Source organism: Dipodomys merriami, unplaced genomic scaffold (genome assembly GCF_024711535.1).
Source record: "Dipodomys merriami isolate MVZ:Mamm:240054 unplaced genomic scaffold, mDipMer1.0.p SCAF_28, whole genome shotgun sequence".
Lineage (NCBI taxonomy): Eukaryota > Metazoa > Chordata > Mammalia > Rodentia > Heteromyidae > Dipodomys > Dipodomys merriami.
The window spans coordinates 1,627,500-1,645,175 of record NW_027204270.1 but is presented as its reverse complement, the minus strand read 5'-3'; the positions used below and the strand labels follow the sequence as shown (position 1 = coordinate 1,645,175).

At 54.4% G+C, this 17,676-nt stretch overlaps 1 protein-coding gene across 3 annotated transcripts in view; it reads right to left on the bottom strand.

Annotated features, from left to right (window-relative positions):
- Prdm16 (PR/SET domain 16) overlaps nt 1–17,676 on the bottom strand; it is a 300,472-nt gene that overhangs the window by 199,240 nt on the left and 83,556 nt on the right. For all 3 annotated transcript variants that reach the window (XM_070037164.1, XM_070037165.1, XM_070037166.1), the window contains exon 2: nt 1,110–1,459. In XM_070037164.1, the coding sequence (XP_069893265.1) occupies nt 1,110–1,459 (350 nt within the window). The remainder of the gene's footprint in view (nt 1–1,109; nt 1,460–17,676) is intronic.

Sequence of the window (17,676 nt, the reverse complement as noted above, 5' to 3'; positions counted from 1 at the left end):
TTCAATACAGAAAATGAAGATGTAGATCATTCTGGAAAAGTCTCCAAGGCCCCTGAGGCTGGGAAATGTACTAAGATGGAACAGGAGGCCTGTGTCCCACCTGGTGTGCTCCCCAGCCCAGCTGTTGTAGGACCATGGCCATTCCATTCCCAGCCCCCTCCCCACCCTTCCACCCCCGCCCCGTGATTATCTTCCTTCCCCACTCCGGGCAGTGACCAAGGAGCAGGCGCTACGGGAGGCCGTGAAGTGTCGGGGGAAATCTGGACCTGCGTTCCCATTTCCCACCAATCAGGGTCCCAGATCTAGCCACGGAGGCTTGGTTAAAGGCATGAGTGCCATTGTGGCATGCATGGCTCCCCAGAGGCCATGTTGAGAGCACCCCTCCCCCAAAACCAGGGACAGGCACCCTCCAACACCTGCTCAGGGCACTTCTGGACACCTCTGGACACTTCTGAGCCTGCGGGGACATCGGCACCTCATGTGATGCGACCTTCTCCGTCCTTTCTGATCTGCCCATGCAGGCCAACCTCACACAGGCACCAGTGCCACTGAGGCTGGCAGAGACATAGGCGGAAAGGTTCATCAGCAAGACAGCCATCTGGCAGGATGAGGCTTGCACCCGCAGAGCTAAGAAGTGGGGCCCCTGAGGGGCTGGGCAGGAGCCCTGACAGTATGTCCCCGGGGTGTCTGAGGGCAGCACGCTCGGTGGCATTTAGAGCTGCCGCAGCCCCCTGGGGTTAGAACACAGCCCTGGCTAGAGGACCGCCATCTCTTCGGGGACTTCCCCCTGGCTCCTCGGCCAGGGCGGGCTACACCTACCATCTCTCAGGAGGCGTGGCGAGCTTCAAGACATGAGCTCATGAAAGACACATTTCCGGGAAGAGCGCGCCGCGGCCGTGGGGGCCGGCAGCAGCCACAGGACCCCAATGTTTTCTGAGTCACGTCATGCAAGCTTCAGGATAAAATAACCCTGGGAAATGTGACATTCGAACGCTCTCTCCGACCCACCGAGCCTCCCGCCTCGGGCCGTGGCTGCTCACCCGGCTTTATAAATAGATTGAACACAAGACAAATGACCGCGATCAATCATGCTCAGACTCAGTGCTCACCTCCCATGCAAAGTCCGCCTCCTTCAGCGCGGCCCGGGGCGCCACCATGCAGGGCCCAAACCGCTCCCCGACTTCCATCTTCCTCTTGGCCCAGATCCCCAGGCCGGCTCCAGGGATGGAGGACTCCCTCAGCTCGAAGTCGGGGGGGATGGGAATGTCTTCGGGAATGTAGACCGGAGCCTCGTAGGGCGATCCCTCCTTGGGAGTGAAGTCCTCGCTGGTGGGGAAGGGGGACGGTGGTCCCATGGGGATGGGGGACAGGATGCTGTCTTCTGTCTCTTCTTCGGCACTCTGGCCGGCCAGCAGGTCCGGGTCGGGCTCATACATATTATTTACAATGTCACCGTCACCTAAAGGAAATCACACAGTCAACCTCTGTGGTAAAGGGACTCCCCAGGGACATGACCCTTCTAGGACCCAAGGGTCAGAGAGGTCCAGCAACCCTGGCCACTGCCCTCTGAGCGGCAGGCACCATCTCTGTACATCCTGAACCAAGCAGGCAGTGTGCAACGCCAGAGACTCTCGGAAGATTTTTTTCCGCCCGGCTCCTTCAGGGACCAACCTGCGAAGTGCAGGCAGCCCTGTCCCGCCAGCCGCTCGAGGACACGCGGTCCAGCCCCGCCGCAGGGGGAACAGGCCAGGCTGCACTGTGCCTCTCGGGACTGAGGACACGTGAAGCCATCACTGATGGGGAAAATCTGGCCCCAGAACCACGCTGGTTCTCCTCTGTGGCCTTGGAGATCGAAGGCAGAGATGAGTCTTGGAAGGATTCAGGACCCCAGGGCGTTGCCGGGCCCTGGTGACGCCAGGGCAGGAGGGGGCCAGGCTTGCCAAGGTCACGGGCACAGGGCTTGCAGGGTGGCAGATCACAGGGCTGGGTAAGAAGAGGCTCCCCAACTTGTTCGTGTGGGGAGGGCTGGTGCCAGGGCAGGCCTGCCCGTGGTGTTCAGGGGGTGGCCTGGCAGCTGGGGGACACGTTGACACCGGGGAGGGAAGGACCAGGAGGGGAGGAGTTGAAAATAACTCCAGTCCTGGCACTCAGCATTTGCCCTGCCCCCCCCCACACCCAGCCCAGGTGAGTATTCACAGTAGCCAGAGGTAGGAACAGCCCAAAAGTCAGTTTGAGATGGAATGGCTGGATGAAGCTGCGGCGGTGCACTGGCCGGCCCATCTGCCCTTGGGAAAGCACAAAGCACTAACTTGCTGCTGTAAGGCACGAACGCTAGGCAGCCAATCTGGAACATCCTCACTCCCCCCGTCTTCCTGCTACACTGCACGCAGAACCCGAACTCACGCCTGCCATCTCACAAAGACTTTGGCCCATGGACCAACCACCCCGACTCCCCATCACGAGGCCACCTGCTGAGCACCCTGACCAGACCCTGGCCCCCAAGGCACGGCCCTGTGCATACAGGCAGACATCACCTTCTAGCCTATAAATCCATACACTCATTATCTGCCCATTAAACATGTTCAAAATGCATCATGCAACAAGAAAGAAGCCAGACACAAAAGGTCAAACACCGTATGATCGATCCCATTTCTATGCAGAATCCAGACCAGGCAAACTGGCTGAGGTTGTCTGGCACTGGGCCGTGGCTGCTAATGGGTCCCAGGACTCCTCTGGGTGGAGAGAATGTTCCAGAACTAGATAGAGGTGGAAGTTGATTTGCACAATGTGGTAAGTGTTCAATTCACCAGGGGAACTGCTTGCTTCAGAATGGTTCCCTTTCCTGACACCCCAGTGGACCGTCGGGAAAGTGAGGAGAAGGAACGGGGAGGGGAGCACCGGCCTCAGCACCTGCTGGCCAGATCCAGAACTTTCCACCAGGCCCTCTCCAGGTGTTGGAACCTGTGGAAATGACGGGGTCTTGTCCCTGGACCCCTCCCCCGCCCCTCCTTGCTCCCTGACGCGGGAAGTCTCCAGAGAGATAAGAACTTTGAAGCACCAGAAAAATAATTTCAGATTCCTCATGCTGGTTACAAACAAATCTGCTTAGAAGTAACAAAATGTTTTCTTTCAAAAGAAACCAAAGTCTTAGGAGGAAAAAAATCATGCGGATAACACTTATTTAATTTAGCAGCATTCACAGAAGTAATGATTATGTTTTAAGTGGCCAACGGTTCCTTTTTAATTGGCTGGTAGGATCCTTCCAGAAAGGGAGCAGCAGAGCCACGAGGCTACCCCGAAGCTGACGCGTTGTTTAGTTTGAAAGCACACCCCCGTACGCCTCCCCGTCGACCGTGTGCAGCATAAAGGTAAATTAGAAGGGGGGGGTAATTAACATGCCACCTTATTATTTGGAACTGGTAACCACACACAGCTCCCAAACACGATGGCACTGGAAACCCACGTCCTCCACCACAGGCTCCTTGACTCCCTGGGGGTGAGCGTGCCGGGGTACGCATGCCTCTACCTACCTCCCAGCCCAGCCAGGGAGCCGAGCTGGTTCCTCTGGGAGTTCGGGGGGGGGCGGCCCAAAGTAGAAGACATGTCATCGGGCACAGCTACTGCCAGACTCTTTTACACACACACACACACACACACACACACACACACACACACACACACACACACACACACACACATACACACACACACACACACACACACACACACACACATACACACACACACACACACACACACACACACACACACACACACACACACACACTTCCCTCACCTACGAGAAGAAAATCAATGCTTCAAGAGCATGCTCAGTCCACTGGCCAAGCCAACAGCATGGGGAAGGAGGGTTGAGTTTCCTGCTGATTAAAGGCAGGCCTGAGCTTTCGCACGGGCCTCGGGGCTCCAGTGGTCACAGGGGTTAAGTGACAGACTCCAGCCTCCAGGAGAAACCCAAGTGTTCATTCCTCCATTCCAGAGGAAGCAGAAAGCCAGCACCGAGCCTCCAGAGCCCTCCAAGAGCCTGGCAGAAATCACTCCTCTCTTGGGGGTGAGGGGGAGTGGGAGGCGGTGTCCCTGGGACTCAAAGATCACAAGCTCCAGTCAGGACACCCACTGAGGTGGCCAGGCCAGGCAGGAGCCAGCTGGTCCTTCTGCTCCTGGACAAGCTTGTTCCCAGAGCAGCCATCTTTGTACCCCTGCCTCAGCCCCCCACCCTGCTCCAAGCCCCCCACCGCAGGACCCTCTGCCCCAGACCCCCTGGCCTGCCCCAGGTCCCCCCACCCCCCGCCCCAATCCTTGGCAATGACGGTGTCATCCTCTTCAGCCGACTCTGTCCCAGGTGAGCACTCAGAGCCAAGATGCTGAGCTCTTTGAGGCTCTGTGCACTTATCAACTTGTTGGGAGCTGAGCTCTTTATTTGGGGTTACAGCAGTCTTGCACTAGGGCCTCATTCCTAAACTTTCCCTTGGGAAATCTACCAAAGTCATGAGAATGAGGAAGGGAGCTGAGGGAGGGGCGTCAGCCCAGCCTGGGCCATCTTGGGTCACAGCCGAGGCCACACGCTGACCTGGAAGTTCCTGCCTGGAGCACCTGTTCTCGGCCCAGTCTGCTTCAGAGGACCCCGAGCCGAGACCCCAGATGTCATTTGTAAAATGGTCCAAGAAGTCTCAAAACTTAAATGTTCCCCAGGGCCACAGGGCTGGAAGCCCACTGTGTGCTGGGCTGCCCCCCTCCTCATTTCACTCCCAGCCCAGGGATCAAGGCATCAATCCACCTTTCGGGGAACAGAGCGGCCGCCGGGAGCAGGGGAAGGGGCTGCGGGGAAGTGCGCAGGCTCCACACTGCTGGCTGGCCCTCCGTGGCTCCCGGATGACCTGGCCTCCGGTGCGGCGGGGTTCCTCTGTTGGCTGGCTGGTTCCGGTCACTGCTGGATTAGCACAGTGATCCTAAGTTGATCCTAAGCTTATGGCCATTGTAGGTCTGCTTTTGCAGTTGGGGTCTCTGGGGACACGGTGATGGGTTCAGGAAGCATTTGCCACCACCTTGGTGAGAGGGAACAGGAAACTCCCAGCGTGTGGTTTCTTTAGGGGCGAGAAAGGCAGGGCCCTGCTGAGTGCCCAGCGGAGACGTGAGGGGTCAAAGGGAGCCAGGTTTGTGCTCCAGGCTGAACTGAGGTGAGGCCTGGCCCGGGCCAGCGTGCTCAGGACTCAATAGCACACCCAAAATGCCATTAGAACAAAACACCAGACTGGGCGGCACCGGCTATGGGACAAGCCGTGTGCCCAGGGGCCCACAACTGGGGTAGAGGAGCCCCCGACCCAGAGAAGGACCTGTGGAGCCCACACCCATGGGCCACAGAGCTTCACACGGAACAAGACGTCTGTTCTGACTGGCCGGGCTGTCACTAGGATGAGAGCACAGGTCACCTCTGTGAGAATCCTGCAGGTCCGTGGGAAGAGCGAGGGATGGGGTCAAAACCCAGAGGGACACGCCGGTCCTAGCGTGGCCGGGGCTGCTCTAGATGTGCCTTTCGGGGGCAGCATGGGTCCAGTGGTTGGGGCTGGCTCCTGGGAGGGGCAGCAGGTGACCCAAGGCCACCCAGACGTGAGAGCTGGGAAGGTGAGACAAGCCATGGGCGGGGTGAGGCATTACCGGCAAGGTGTCCCAGCTGTGTCTGGAATTCTATGGACTGTTTATTCCCCCGTCAGGCAAGAGTCTCAGAGCAAGGTCTCAGGACCAGCATCACCACATCCCTAAGGGCCATGGGCTTCACTCTGAACCTGCTGACCTTGACTTGCAGGGGTCGGGGGTCAGGGGGGCACCTGCATCACAGGGCCCTGTGCCAGGTCCCTTGAGTTGGGAACCACTGTTGTGGCTGAGGTCATGGGGGTGGGGTGGAGGGAGAGGAGAAGGAAAGAAGGCAGGAAGTGTATATCCAGGGATCCTAGAAGACCTAAAACACCTCCAAATCACCCTGAAAACACGGGCTGACACCAACTAGAGGCCTAGGCATTTCAAGTAAGTAAACAAACCTGCCATTCAGCTGGGGAACTGATTGCTAAGGGAAAACAAGAATGGGGCCCCCAGCTGAGTTTCCCCCTGTGTCCGGGAGACATCACGGTCTCCTCTCCGCAGAGCTCAGAGCTCACCCTGGTCCAGTCTCCATTGCAAACCAGCTGAGGCTGGCTGGGAGAAGGGTCCATGTCCACTCTCCCTTCTCTGGCTGCGTAGACGGGGCCCCCACAGGCTCTGTATCTAAACTGCATAAGCTGCTCTCTGCCATTAAGCTCTTTGTGGGGTGAGAGGTACCCCTTGGGTGAGCGCCGGTCCCTAACATGGCTGGCAGGCCTACATACCCCCTCCACAAAATGGGGCAGGGTTCTAGGAAAACCCAGGCCTGGATGAATCTCTTGAGATGATGTTTAAATTAGGGAAGCTTCCTGTACAGAGACAGTCTGATGCCATGAATATTCTAGAAGAATCCCTGCCTTGGCAGTCTGCAATGGTCTATATCGTCCATCACGGCAACCCCAGGACAAGGTCTATCCTGCGGAGCAGTGTGACCGGTGAGCAGGGGCCCCCTCCCTACCCCAAAAGCAACTCAAGGTGGCCTTCAAACTCATCCACCTGTTCTATGCAATGTTTAAAACCCACTGGCCAATTCAGGCAAAGGCATGGGACAGAGCTTGAACATCCCGGTAACGGTGAGACTGTAGGGAACAGGGGAGGGGGGGAGGGGGGAGGGGATGTCCTGGTCCCTGACTGGCCGTGGGACGTTCAGTTCTAGGACTCTGGAAGTGACCTATAAAAGAAGAGTCTGATCAAGACACGGCTTATCCTTGGCTCTGGCCCCCTCTCTTAGTCTGCACATGATGTGAACACGGCCTGTTAGCTGTGGTTTGAGCTCATTCTTTAGGGGACTTGCTATTTCCTGTGCACTGATTGGGCCTCCGGAGCACACAGCCCACACTGCACTTGATTTGGTTCTCCCATAAGGCAGGACCGTGACTTCACCCTCTTTGTAAATCAAGGGCATGAAGCCTAGAAACTAAACAACTTGCCCCATAGCTAGTTGGGCCTAGCTGGAGAGTGCTTGACAGACTTCATTCTCAAACAGCATCCTGACAGCCCCCCCGCAGAAAACACCTGCAAGGGTGACCTGATACTAAATGGATCGAAGATCTTAATGTAAGACTAGGAACTCTGAAGGTGCTAAAGGAAAACCCTCAAAAACAGAGACATAGGGAATGAGTTTCTAAATAGAAAACAAACACACGTGAAAAATGGGATTGCATCAAATTAAAAAACTTCTGCACAGCAAATGAAAAAAAAAACACACTCCAGATTCAAATGAAAACTTATAGGGTAGGAAAAAATCTTTGCCAGTTACCCAACAGATAAAATATTAATATCCAGAAAATATAAAGAGCTCCAAAAAGTATACAACAAAAGCATAAGTGATCTAATTAATTAATGGGCAAACGAACTGCATAGATACATCTCAAAAGAAATACAAATGGCCAATACATGAAAAAGTGTTCCAGAGTCTTAGCCATAAAAAGGAAATGCAAATCAAATGATCATTGAGGTTCCATCTCACCCCACATAGATTGCCATCATCAAGAAAACAAACAACAAATGCTGAGGAAGATATGGCAGAAAGTGGCTTAACACTGGGGGTGGGACTGTAAGTCCATGTAGCCACTAGAGAAGGCAGTATGGAGTTCCTTTAAGAAAGTAAAGGTAGAACTACCATACCCTACTATACCACTTCTGTGCATGCAAGATCAGAAGGAATAAGTCAACATTCAGGTTTATAGCAGTGCTGCTCACAAGAGCCAAAATATGGAATCAGGCTAGGTGCCTACTCTCTGATGAATGGACAAACAAAGGTGGTAAATGTACACAATGGAAAACACAATTCTGGCATTTTCAGAGAAATGGATGGAACTAGAAATCGTGTCAAGTAGAATAAGACTGAGAGAATCAAATAGCTCATGTCACTTCTCATATGCAGAATCTAGACGTAAAAATTAATGGCAAAAGTATAAAACAGGTTCTGTATACAATATATAGGAATGGGGAAGGAGAGAGTATGGGGAAAGTGCGAATATACTTGAAATGGTCTATAAACAAGTATGAAAACAGAACAACAAAACCTGTTGAAATTGTTCAAAGATGTGAAGAGAGGGAGTGAAAAAGAAAGGCTTAGCATGTAATGATACCTTGCTTGTGTCCAGCAGAAGAAATACGGGATGTAGATGGATAAATAAATGTGTGACTAAATAGATGGATAGGTGGGTGGGAGCATGGATGGATGGCAGAGTAGATGGATAGATGAATGGATGGATGGATAAGTGGGTGGATGGATGGATGGGTAGATGGATGAGTGGGTGGATGGATGGATGGGTGGATGGATGGATGGATGGATGGATGAGTGGGTGGGTGGATGGATAGATGGATGGATGGATGGATGAGTGGGTGGATGGATAGATGGATGAGTGGTTGGATGGATAGATGGATGGATGGATGGATGAGTGGGTGGATGGATGGATGGGTGGATGGATGGATGAGTGGGTGGATGGATGGATGGGTGGATGGATGGATGAGTGGATTGGTGGGTGTTTGGTGAATGGACCAGTGGGTGAGTGATGGATGGATGAGTGGGTAGATGGATAAGTGTATGGATGAATAGGTGAAGAGATGGAAGAATGGATGGGTGGAAGAATAGGTGGAGAGAGGGATGTGCAGACAAATGAACATGTGGATAGATGGACAGATGAATGAGGATGGATAGACGGGTGTATGGATGGATGAATGAATTGGTGGATGGGTAGATGGATGGCGAATAAACCTATGGGTAGATGGCTGGACAAATAGGTGGATGGATGAATAGTTGAATACATGGATGAGTAGACAGATATGTTATGGAGGAAATTTCTCTTATTTTTGCTTGTCTAGGTGGTACTGGTTTTTTTTTTAACTCAGGGCCTTAGGATCCCTTGATTTTCTTGTTCTATTGGTGTTCTAATACTTGAGCCATGACTCCAGCCTTGCTTTTATCTGATTACCTTGGAGATGGAGATTCACAGACTTTTCTGCCCAGGTTGGCTTTGAATCATGATCCTTCTGATCTCAGCCTCTTGAGTAGCTGGATTAAAAGGTGTGAACCATGGGCACTTGGAAGATTTTTTCCAGTATACTATGTGATCCAGACTGACCTCTAACTCACAATCCTCCTCCTGCCTCTGGCTCTGGGGCACTAAGATTGTCTGTGTGTGTCACCAACATCTGATTGCTGATAGCAATTCTTATGTATTTCTTGTGCTAGTACTAGGACTTGAACTCAGGGCCTGGGCACTGTCCCTTAGCTTTCTCATCTAAGCTGTACTTCTAGCTTTTGGTGGTTAGTTGGAGATAAGAGTTTCACAGACTTTCCTACCTAAGCTGGATTCAAACCACAATCCTTAGATCTTAGCTTCCTGAGTAGCTAGAATTACAGGTGCCTGGCTTCTTCTTTTTATTGTGAAAATACCGTAGAGAGGGGTTACAATTACACGGGCAAGATAATGAGTACATTTCTTATCAAGCACTGTTGCCTCGTTTGTTTTCCCATCCCTTCCCTCCCCCCCCACCCCCGTCCCTCCATCCGATCCTCCCCCACCCACCAAAGTTGTAAAGTTCATTTGTCGATATAATTTGTACATCTCATTGTGCAATGGGTCCACCTCTATCCCTATTTAAACGACTTGTTTTTTCCCTTCCCCTCCACAAATTATACCAACATCAAATACAGTGAAAGCAGGGGTTATACCATGGGGGAGGGACATACAAAGCAACAAAGAAATCATCTTATAAATATGTTAGAAACAATTGCATGAAAGAAAAAAAACATTTGAATACTTATCTTGGGGTTCATTTCCCTAACATCAACTTATCTGACCTTTTCTACTTGACTCAGACATATACTAGTTATTGCAAATAAGGGAAACTATGGGACCTATGTTTCTTTGGGCCTGGCTTACTTCACTTATATGGAACCAACCCAGATGCCCCTCAGTAGATGAATGGATCAAGAACATGTGGTATATATACACAATGGAATTTTATGCCTCCATCACAAAGAATGACATTGCCCCATTTGTTAGGAAATGGAAAAACTTGGAAAAATTATATTGAGTGGCTTCTTTCTTAATGGAAAAGCTGGAAGTCAAGACGTGCATCCCTCCCTAACTCTTTCCCTAAAGATAGAGCCTGTTAAGATGACTCTGGCTTGCCTCCCCTCTTGACTCTGAATGGTTACATTAGAAAGGATGTTGGGCTCTCTCTCTCTCTCTCTCTGAAGCAGGGAAGGCTTCTCCCCTGCCCCTTGAGAGCCATCTCTTTTCCACCCTCCTTCCCAGTGGGTGGGGCAGCGGTTAGCACTCCGGGCATGTGACTGCCATGTCTGTGACTTTTGGGGTCCAGCCAAAGGCCTGCCTGGGTCTCTGGGTCTCAAGGGAGCTCATCTCACTTGAGCTTTTTTTGGACACATACACACACAAAAGATCCTAGTTTTCTATCTTCTGCCTCTTCTTTTCCTTTTCAGACCCAAGTAGGGAAGAAGATGATATTCAGATTATCTCCCTCACAGACACCCAACAAAGTTCCCCTACCTAAGTGCCTATAAATTCACATGAGCTATGAATGTCCCTTCACCTTGGGAAAGGGGAGGGGGAGGTGTGGAGGGGGGGCAGTTGGGGGGAGATCCAGGCACTGGGCCTACAGAGCTGTTTGGAGGGAGCAGGTGCAGAGGTGATTCCTAGAGAAAAACGAGACGTTCTTGTTTCCAGCAGGGGATTTCTTGGCAGCTACAGTTCTGTGGAGGGGCAGCACCCCGGTGCAGCTACCTCAGAGGAAGGGTTCGGACGAGCTGCCTGGAACTCACGGACCAAACCCATTTGCTAGCTTGGGGAGTGACTGACTCCATCTTGCTTCTATCCTTCTGCCTTTGAAACATACCTATATCCACAGTGATTCTCCCCAGCCCTGAGTCTGGGCCTTGACAGGAACCACACCGCCCTGGTTTCAGTAGATATTGGTGGGAGGGGCGGCCAGCCCTACCCCCGTCCTGCCGGGCAGCCCGGGACTCTGACTGCCCTCAGCCCTCAGGCTCCCTGGAACTCACCTCACCCAGTCCCAGACCCAGAGCCTCGAACGCATTGTGCCTGTTACTAACACAGCAGATGAACAGCATCGAAAGGACAGTTCTGCAAACATGCCAACTATTAATAGTAGTTGATTACCCTGTATCTTCCCAAACCCCGCCAGGGACCTCATCCAGAGTAATGGGCCCCAGCGACTGGCAGAGCTGGACTTCCGTGAGAGCCGGGGGACACCTGAGAAGGTGGGGGAGTCTGGGAGCAGGCCTCTCTGAGACGCCCCAAACTTGCCTGATGTGTGGAAGCATCCCCATAAAGAGTCACCCCTTGACCGGGCCCCTTCCCATGTGCACCCATCCTCCTCACAAACACTGCCCCCAGCATGGCCCTTCTTGGCTGATGAAGGGTTGGGGTCAGAAGAAAACAACAGGGCCTCCGGCTCTGGCAAAATCTCCTTGCAGTCTCTTGCTTCCCGTGCTAATGCCTGGAACAGCCCGCGTTCTGACTCAGTACCTGAGAGGGATGTTGTGCATGTATCGAGTTATAAGAGACACGTCGAGGAGGGTGGCCGTCTGAAGACCGAAGCCAAGATGCAAGGGAGATGGCCTCAAATCAGGGAATCTGTGGGGCTCCCTGGGAGCTAGGAGAAGGAGGAAGGGTCCACCCCAGAGCCTTCCTGAGGGAACACAGCCCTGCTGGCATCTCGACCATAGAGATCTGGCTTCCAGAAGTGTCAGAGAGTATGTTTCTATCATGTTAGGCCACCCAGCAGGCCCAGATCACTGTGAGAAAAATCCACAGCTGGCGGGGCTGACAGGAGGGGCAAACACCTAACCCCCCCCCCCACTTGACTGTCCACAGCGCTCCAAAGCAAGCGACAACCAACCCATTTTGCAGCTGAAGAAGCTGATACTTCAAGAAGATGAAGAATCAAAGGAGCCCCTGGTTAAGGGGAGCCCCTGGGAACCCGGGGCATCCTGCGGCCGTCTGTCCCTGGTCTCCTCAAGCTCCTCACGGCCTGTGGCCACGCTTTGGTCTACCTCAAGGCCAGTTCGCCTTCCCAGGCACAGCCTTGGGCTCAGAGAGAACAATGTCTATCCAGATGTAAGAGCAAGGCTGCCCTCCTAGCTCCTTCCACTTGTGGGCAGCCCAAGCCACAGGGCATCCGGGGTCATCCAGGAGCCCACAGCCAGCAAAGGCCCCTCCTCATCCCACAGGTACACCTCACCAGCAACCTGAAGGGGGCCCTTCGCCAGAGCTAAGAAGGGCTCTGTCCAGCTCAGGCCACCTGGCCCTACTTAAAGCTGATGCATTATTCTAAGGCGATTATTTGTCCTGCAAGGCTCTAGGGACAGCGAGCCCTTCTGCTGCCTGCATCTTCCATTTCCTGGCCGCCTCCACCGCCCCGGGCAAGCACTGAATGACTTGCAATGCCTCCGTAATTTTTATCAAGCCTTGTTCCTGGTAAAAAGCCTCTTTGTTTCAGAGAGATGTGATTTGGCCTTTTTCTTCCTCTCTTTTATTCCTTGGTTAATATACCACTTCCCCGAGCCCCGGGGGCAGCGAGGTAGCCTCGGATTGCTCAAATCTCACTGTTTTCCTTCTAAATCACAGCAAGGCTCCCCGGACCTGCTAAGCACTATCTGAGCTGGCAGGCTGAGTGGGGCGCCCTCCTGAACCCTCTGCCTCCCGAAACTGTCCACGCTCAGCCCCTCCAATTTCAGGAGGGAGGGTGGCTCCCGCTCCAGCTCCCCGAGCCACCACGCATCAACAACGCAGCAAACAAGGACAAGCGAAAGGAAAGAAAGTGAGACTGGCGTGTCACTCACAGCAGAGAGCTGGCCCACGCATGTGCCATGCCCGGAGTCCACACCGAGCAGAGAAAAAAAAATGTGGCAAATTTCATGTAACATGGAATCTCTACCATCTCAACCTGTGTGTGCGTGCACGCATGCGCGTGTGCACGTGTGTGCCCAAAATGGGGCTTGAACTCAGAACATGGGTGATGTCCCTTCGCTTTCTCACTCCAGGCTAGCACTCTACCCATTGAGCCGCAGCTCCACGTCTGCCTTTTTGGAGTCTCATTGACTTTCCTGTCCAGTCTGACTTCCAATCCTGATCCTCAGATCTCAGCCTCCTGAGTAGCTACGATTACAGGTATGCACCACCTGCTCTGTCATCTTCACCATTTTTTTGTTGTTGTTGTTGGTCATGGGGCTGGGCGCTGTCCCTCAGCTCTTCAGCTCAAGGCTAGCGTGCTACCACTTGAGCCATAGAGCTACTTCTGGCGTTTTTTTTGGCTTATGTTATGCTGAGGAATTGAACCCAGGGCCTCATGCTTGCAAGGCAAGCATTCTACCATTAAGCCACCTTCCCAGCCCCTCTTCACCATTTTTAACTGGACAATTCAGTAGCATTAAGCACATTTAAATTACAGTGCACCTCACCCTGTCCCGAACGCCTTCATCTCTATTACTCTGTCCAAGTTGAACGTTCATTTCCATTCCCTGCCTCCCCTACCATTCCAGTCTCTGTCCTTACCACGTTGACAGCTCTAGGGACCTGATAGGAGGGGCATCATGGGACTTGTCCCTTGACTGCTTTATCTCACAGCACGTCTGGTTCTCGAGGAGCCCACGTGCAGTGTCAGAACCACCCTCCTTTTCAAGGCCCAGTGATATTCCATGGCACAGACGGACCACCGCTTTCTCTACCACAGCCGCTTCCAGCTTTAAAATACTGTGAACAGTGCCGCAAGGGTCAGGGTGCGCCCGCATTTCTCTGAACTCATGGGGTGCTGTTATACCTACAAACCCGCGGGGATGAGGGCTCTGGTAGGCTCACTCACCAAAGTACAACCTCGTCCTGCCAGCAGCCCAAGGTTGGTGCCCTACTGCTTGAGTCACAGCTCTACCTCTGGCTTTTTGGGTTAATTGGAGGTAAGAATTTGACAGACTATCCTGCCCTGGGTGCAAAATCCTCAGATCTCAGCCTCCTGAGGAGCGGGGTGACAGGTGTGAGCCCCCAGCCCCCTGCTTCTCGCTCCTATGGCCCCCCTGGAGCCCCTTCTGGACATTCATCCAGGTTTGCTTTGGGCTTCAAGTCCTAGAGTCCTTCTGGTAATGGGAGGCAGGGCCCATGGAGCCCACCAGAGCCAGAAGGGACCTGAGAAGGTAGGACAGGAGGTGGGCCAGAGCTGGGGGTGGGGACCCTCTCCAGCACACACACCGCTTTCTGAAAATTCAGGTTTGGTGGGATACGGGTGAGAAAGTTCCCCGAGCCCCTGCCAGAGGCCACATCTGCCCACTGCGGCCCACGGGAGACCCGGCTGCCCTGGGAGGCGGTACCCTACAGGGTGCGTTCAGAAGAGAGGGGACGCGCCATGAGGGTGGGCGGCATTACGCCCCGCAACCTGCCTCCGCCCAGGTGGGCGGCGTGGTGGAGGAGCAAGGGGTTAAACGCTGAGCAAACGTGGTGACGACTGCCACCAAACTATTTATAGACACGTGTATCTCCGACGTCCCCACCAGCCGGGCCCAGGCCGGAGCGAGCCAGGCTGAGGGTAAACAAACGCCGCCTGAAATAAAGATGGCTGGAGAAGGGCATGGAGTCCCTACCCTCTGCCTGGGGCCCACTTTCCCAGGGAGGGGCCCAAGGGGCTCCAGGGCCTGGGGGGAAGAGGCAGGGATCCTGCTGGGGCTGGGGGGGGGTGAGGAGTGGCTGGGCTTGATTGACACAGCGAGACCAAGCACAGAGAGGCAACCGTGGCCTCTGGCCTCTGAGCTTCTTCCTCTGCTACAGACAGATGTTCACTATAGACAGTGCTAGGCCTGGCGCTCCCAACAGCCCTGGCTGCTTGGAGAGTGTGTGGGGGGGGGAGGCACCGAAGGGGGCAGAAGAGGGGGTGGCCAGCCTGGGGGGAAGGAGCCACTGTGCTGCTGGTGGTGGACTGGGGCCTTCACCTCCTCCTGCCCTTCCCAGACACAGCCTCTTCCAGGCTCACCACTGGCTGCCCTGCCCGAGTGGGGCAGGGGACTGCAGAAGCTGAGCCCCCTTGAGATACAACACCCACGCCCCTCTGCAGCCAGAATGGAGGGTGGGGAGCACCAAGATGTCCCCCTGGGGGCCTGGTGCTGCCCTGTGGGGGTGCCCAGGGGCACCTCCTTCCAATAGGCTCTGTTCTCCTGCCCAATGCTGCCCGGGGGTGGAGGGGGCCCCAGGAGATGAGAGGTCATCCGGGAGCAACCCACAAGCCAGGGATGCTCCCCGGGATCTGCGTGCATTCAGGACAGGGTGCACCCTCTGCCTGGCACCCAGAGCAGCCTCGGGAGCTCGGCCACTCCGCCCGAAAGGGCTGCAGGTGATCGGCCACCCCCGGACCTCTGGCCAATTCGGCCCTAATAAAGACGTTTACAGTCTTAACCATCAAATAAAGTGCTTCACTCCATGGAGCTCCTCTGCCCTGCTCAGCCGCTCCGCAGCTTCATTTAGCAAGCCAGTGGTGAGGGTAAAAAAAAAAAAAAGAAAGAAAGAAAAAAATTCATTAATTTTTATTAACAGGGAGAGCCATTTGTTCCCTGTGACAATATTTGACTTGTCGAAATGATTTTCACCTCTGCCACGAGGTGGGCGCTGGTCCCATACATCACCTGATTACTCGGAGCACGCCGGCCGCAGTCATTAGGCAGTGAATTAACGACAGTCCCCACCACTATTAATCACCCTGACAAAGGCGTTAGCTCGCCGCTGACCCGAGCACGGTCCACGGACACAGCAGCCAGGGGAGAGGGCTTCCCACCGGGGGAGGCGCCCGGGGCCTGCTGGGCACCTGGTCCGTGCCAGCCTGCCTGTCTCCCCTCCACGATCTTGACGGGATGAGCGGAGCCCAGAGGCGGCAGCACGGAGCCCAGGCCCTGCTCAGCCAGGGTCACGGGTGCTCTGATTTTCTTCGTTGATCGACCATTTGTTTTTCCCCCATGGCCACAACTATCTCTAATATACACAATCCTCCCTTCCCCCCCCCCCCCCCCCGCCGTCCTTACTGCCCAGCCCAGGAGCCAGGCCTGTTATGATTCTATTTTATAGGTCAGGAAACTGAGGCACGGAGAAGTCAGAACCTTCCCAAAGTCCTGAACAGGTCTGGGGTGCTACTGGGGTTCAAATCCTGGCCTGGTGAGCCCCATGGCCCCCCAGCTCAGCACTTACGTCTCCCGTGCGGGGCCCAAAAGCCTGGCACAGGAGTGGGAGCTGGGCCCACTAAGTAAATCCGATGTTTCCGAGAACGTTCTATGGCGCTGAGTTGTCTGAATGGCAGGACCTTAGGGATCAAATCTTCATGAAGCTCGGTTCCTCCTAAGGCCCCCCCAGATCATGGGTTTTGACAAAAAGGAAGAGCTTCCTCTCCCAACAGCCCCGGGCTTCCCCATCCAGCGCCGGGTGCCGAGGCTCAGAGAGCAGAGTGACAGGGAGAGCGTTCTGGGCGGGCCCGTCACTCACCAAAGAAAGCTCGAGCGCCACAAACCCCAGAGCAGGCCTCACAGCCAGGAGAAGTCACCCTCTCCAGGGTCACAGATGCATGGCTGCGGCTAGAGCCCCCCTCGCTGGCCAGGCACCCGTGTCCCTGGCGAGGCCAGGTGCCCTCTGCCTATGGGAGGACATGGCAGAACCGCCCGGCTCTGGGATTCAGCTGGGAAGGAGAGTGCCAGGCAGGTCCGATTGTCAGGGGACTTGTCACAGGACATGAGCAGAGCACTTCCCACGGGAGGACACTTCCCAGGCACACTTGCCGTAAGAGAGCAGGGGCAGGTGACCCCGCTCCCCTCATTCCCTGACAGAGTTCCACCATTCTTTCAGTGTGACTCCCACTAATCACCTCTACCTTTTAAACCAGTGTCTTTGACTTAACCCAGTCCTCAGATCTGGTCTCCCTGAGTTGACGGGGTGAGGCTGCTGGAGGTTTGGAGGTGGCAGGGATGCGGGGGGAGGGGCGGGGAGACGAGGACCCTCCCCGTCCATTTGCCTTCTTTCTCTGGATTCTCATTTTCTATGCTTCAGCAAATTTCCTAATTTTCCTCATTAGCAACTAATTTACAAGTCTCGGCCATCTTTCCACCTGTTCCTTTCACCGAGGATGTCGTAAGACGGGAAATAACCACTTGCTCACTTGTGTGAGGGATACCGGTACCCAGCTTCCCAGAAAGCAGGGGCCCGGCTGGTCCTGGGAGAGGGGGGAAGAAGGCGGTGAGAAAGGGGGGTCTCCATGGGAGACCATTTGCCGAACCACACCGGTGCATTTAAATGACCCCTATGAACAGCACCCCAACTTCTACTTTGGGGCCTGGGCCCCACATTCACATCCCAGAATGGCCAGAGAACTGAGGGCAGCTCCAGCTCCCCCTCCCCCGGCCAATTCCAAGGTTGGCCTTAGGTGGGGTCTTTTTTGAGAAATTCCTCTCACAGATGGGCAACCGTGGGCCTGGTGCATTGGCTGAGGTCACCCCAGAAATCCCTTTCC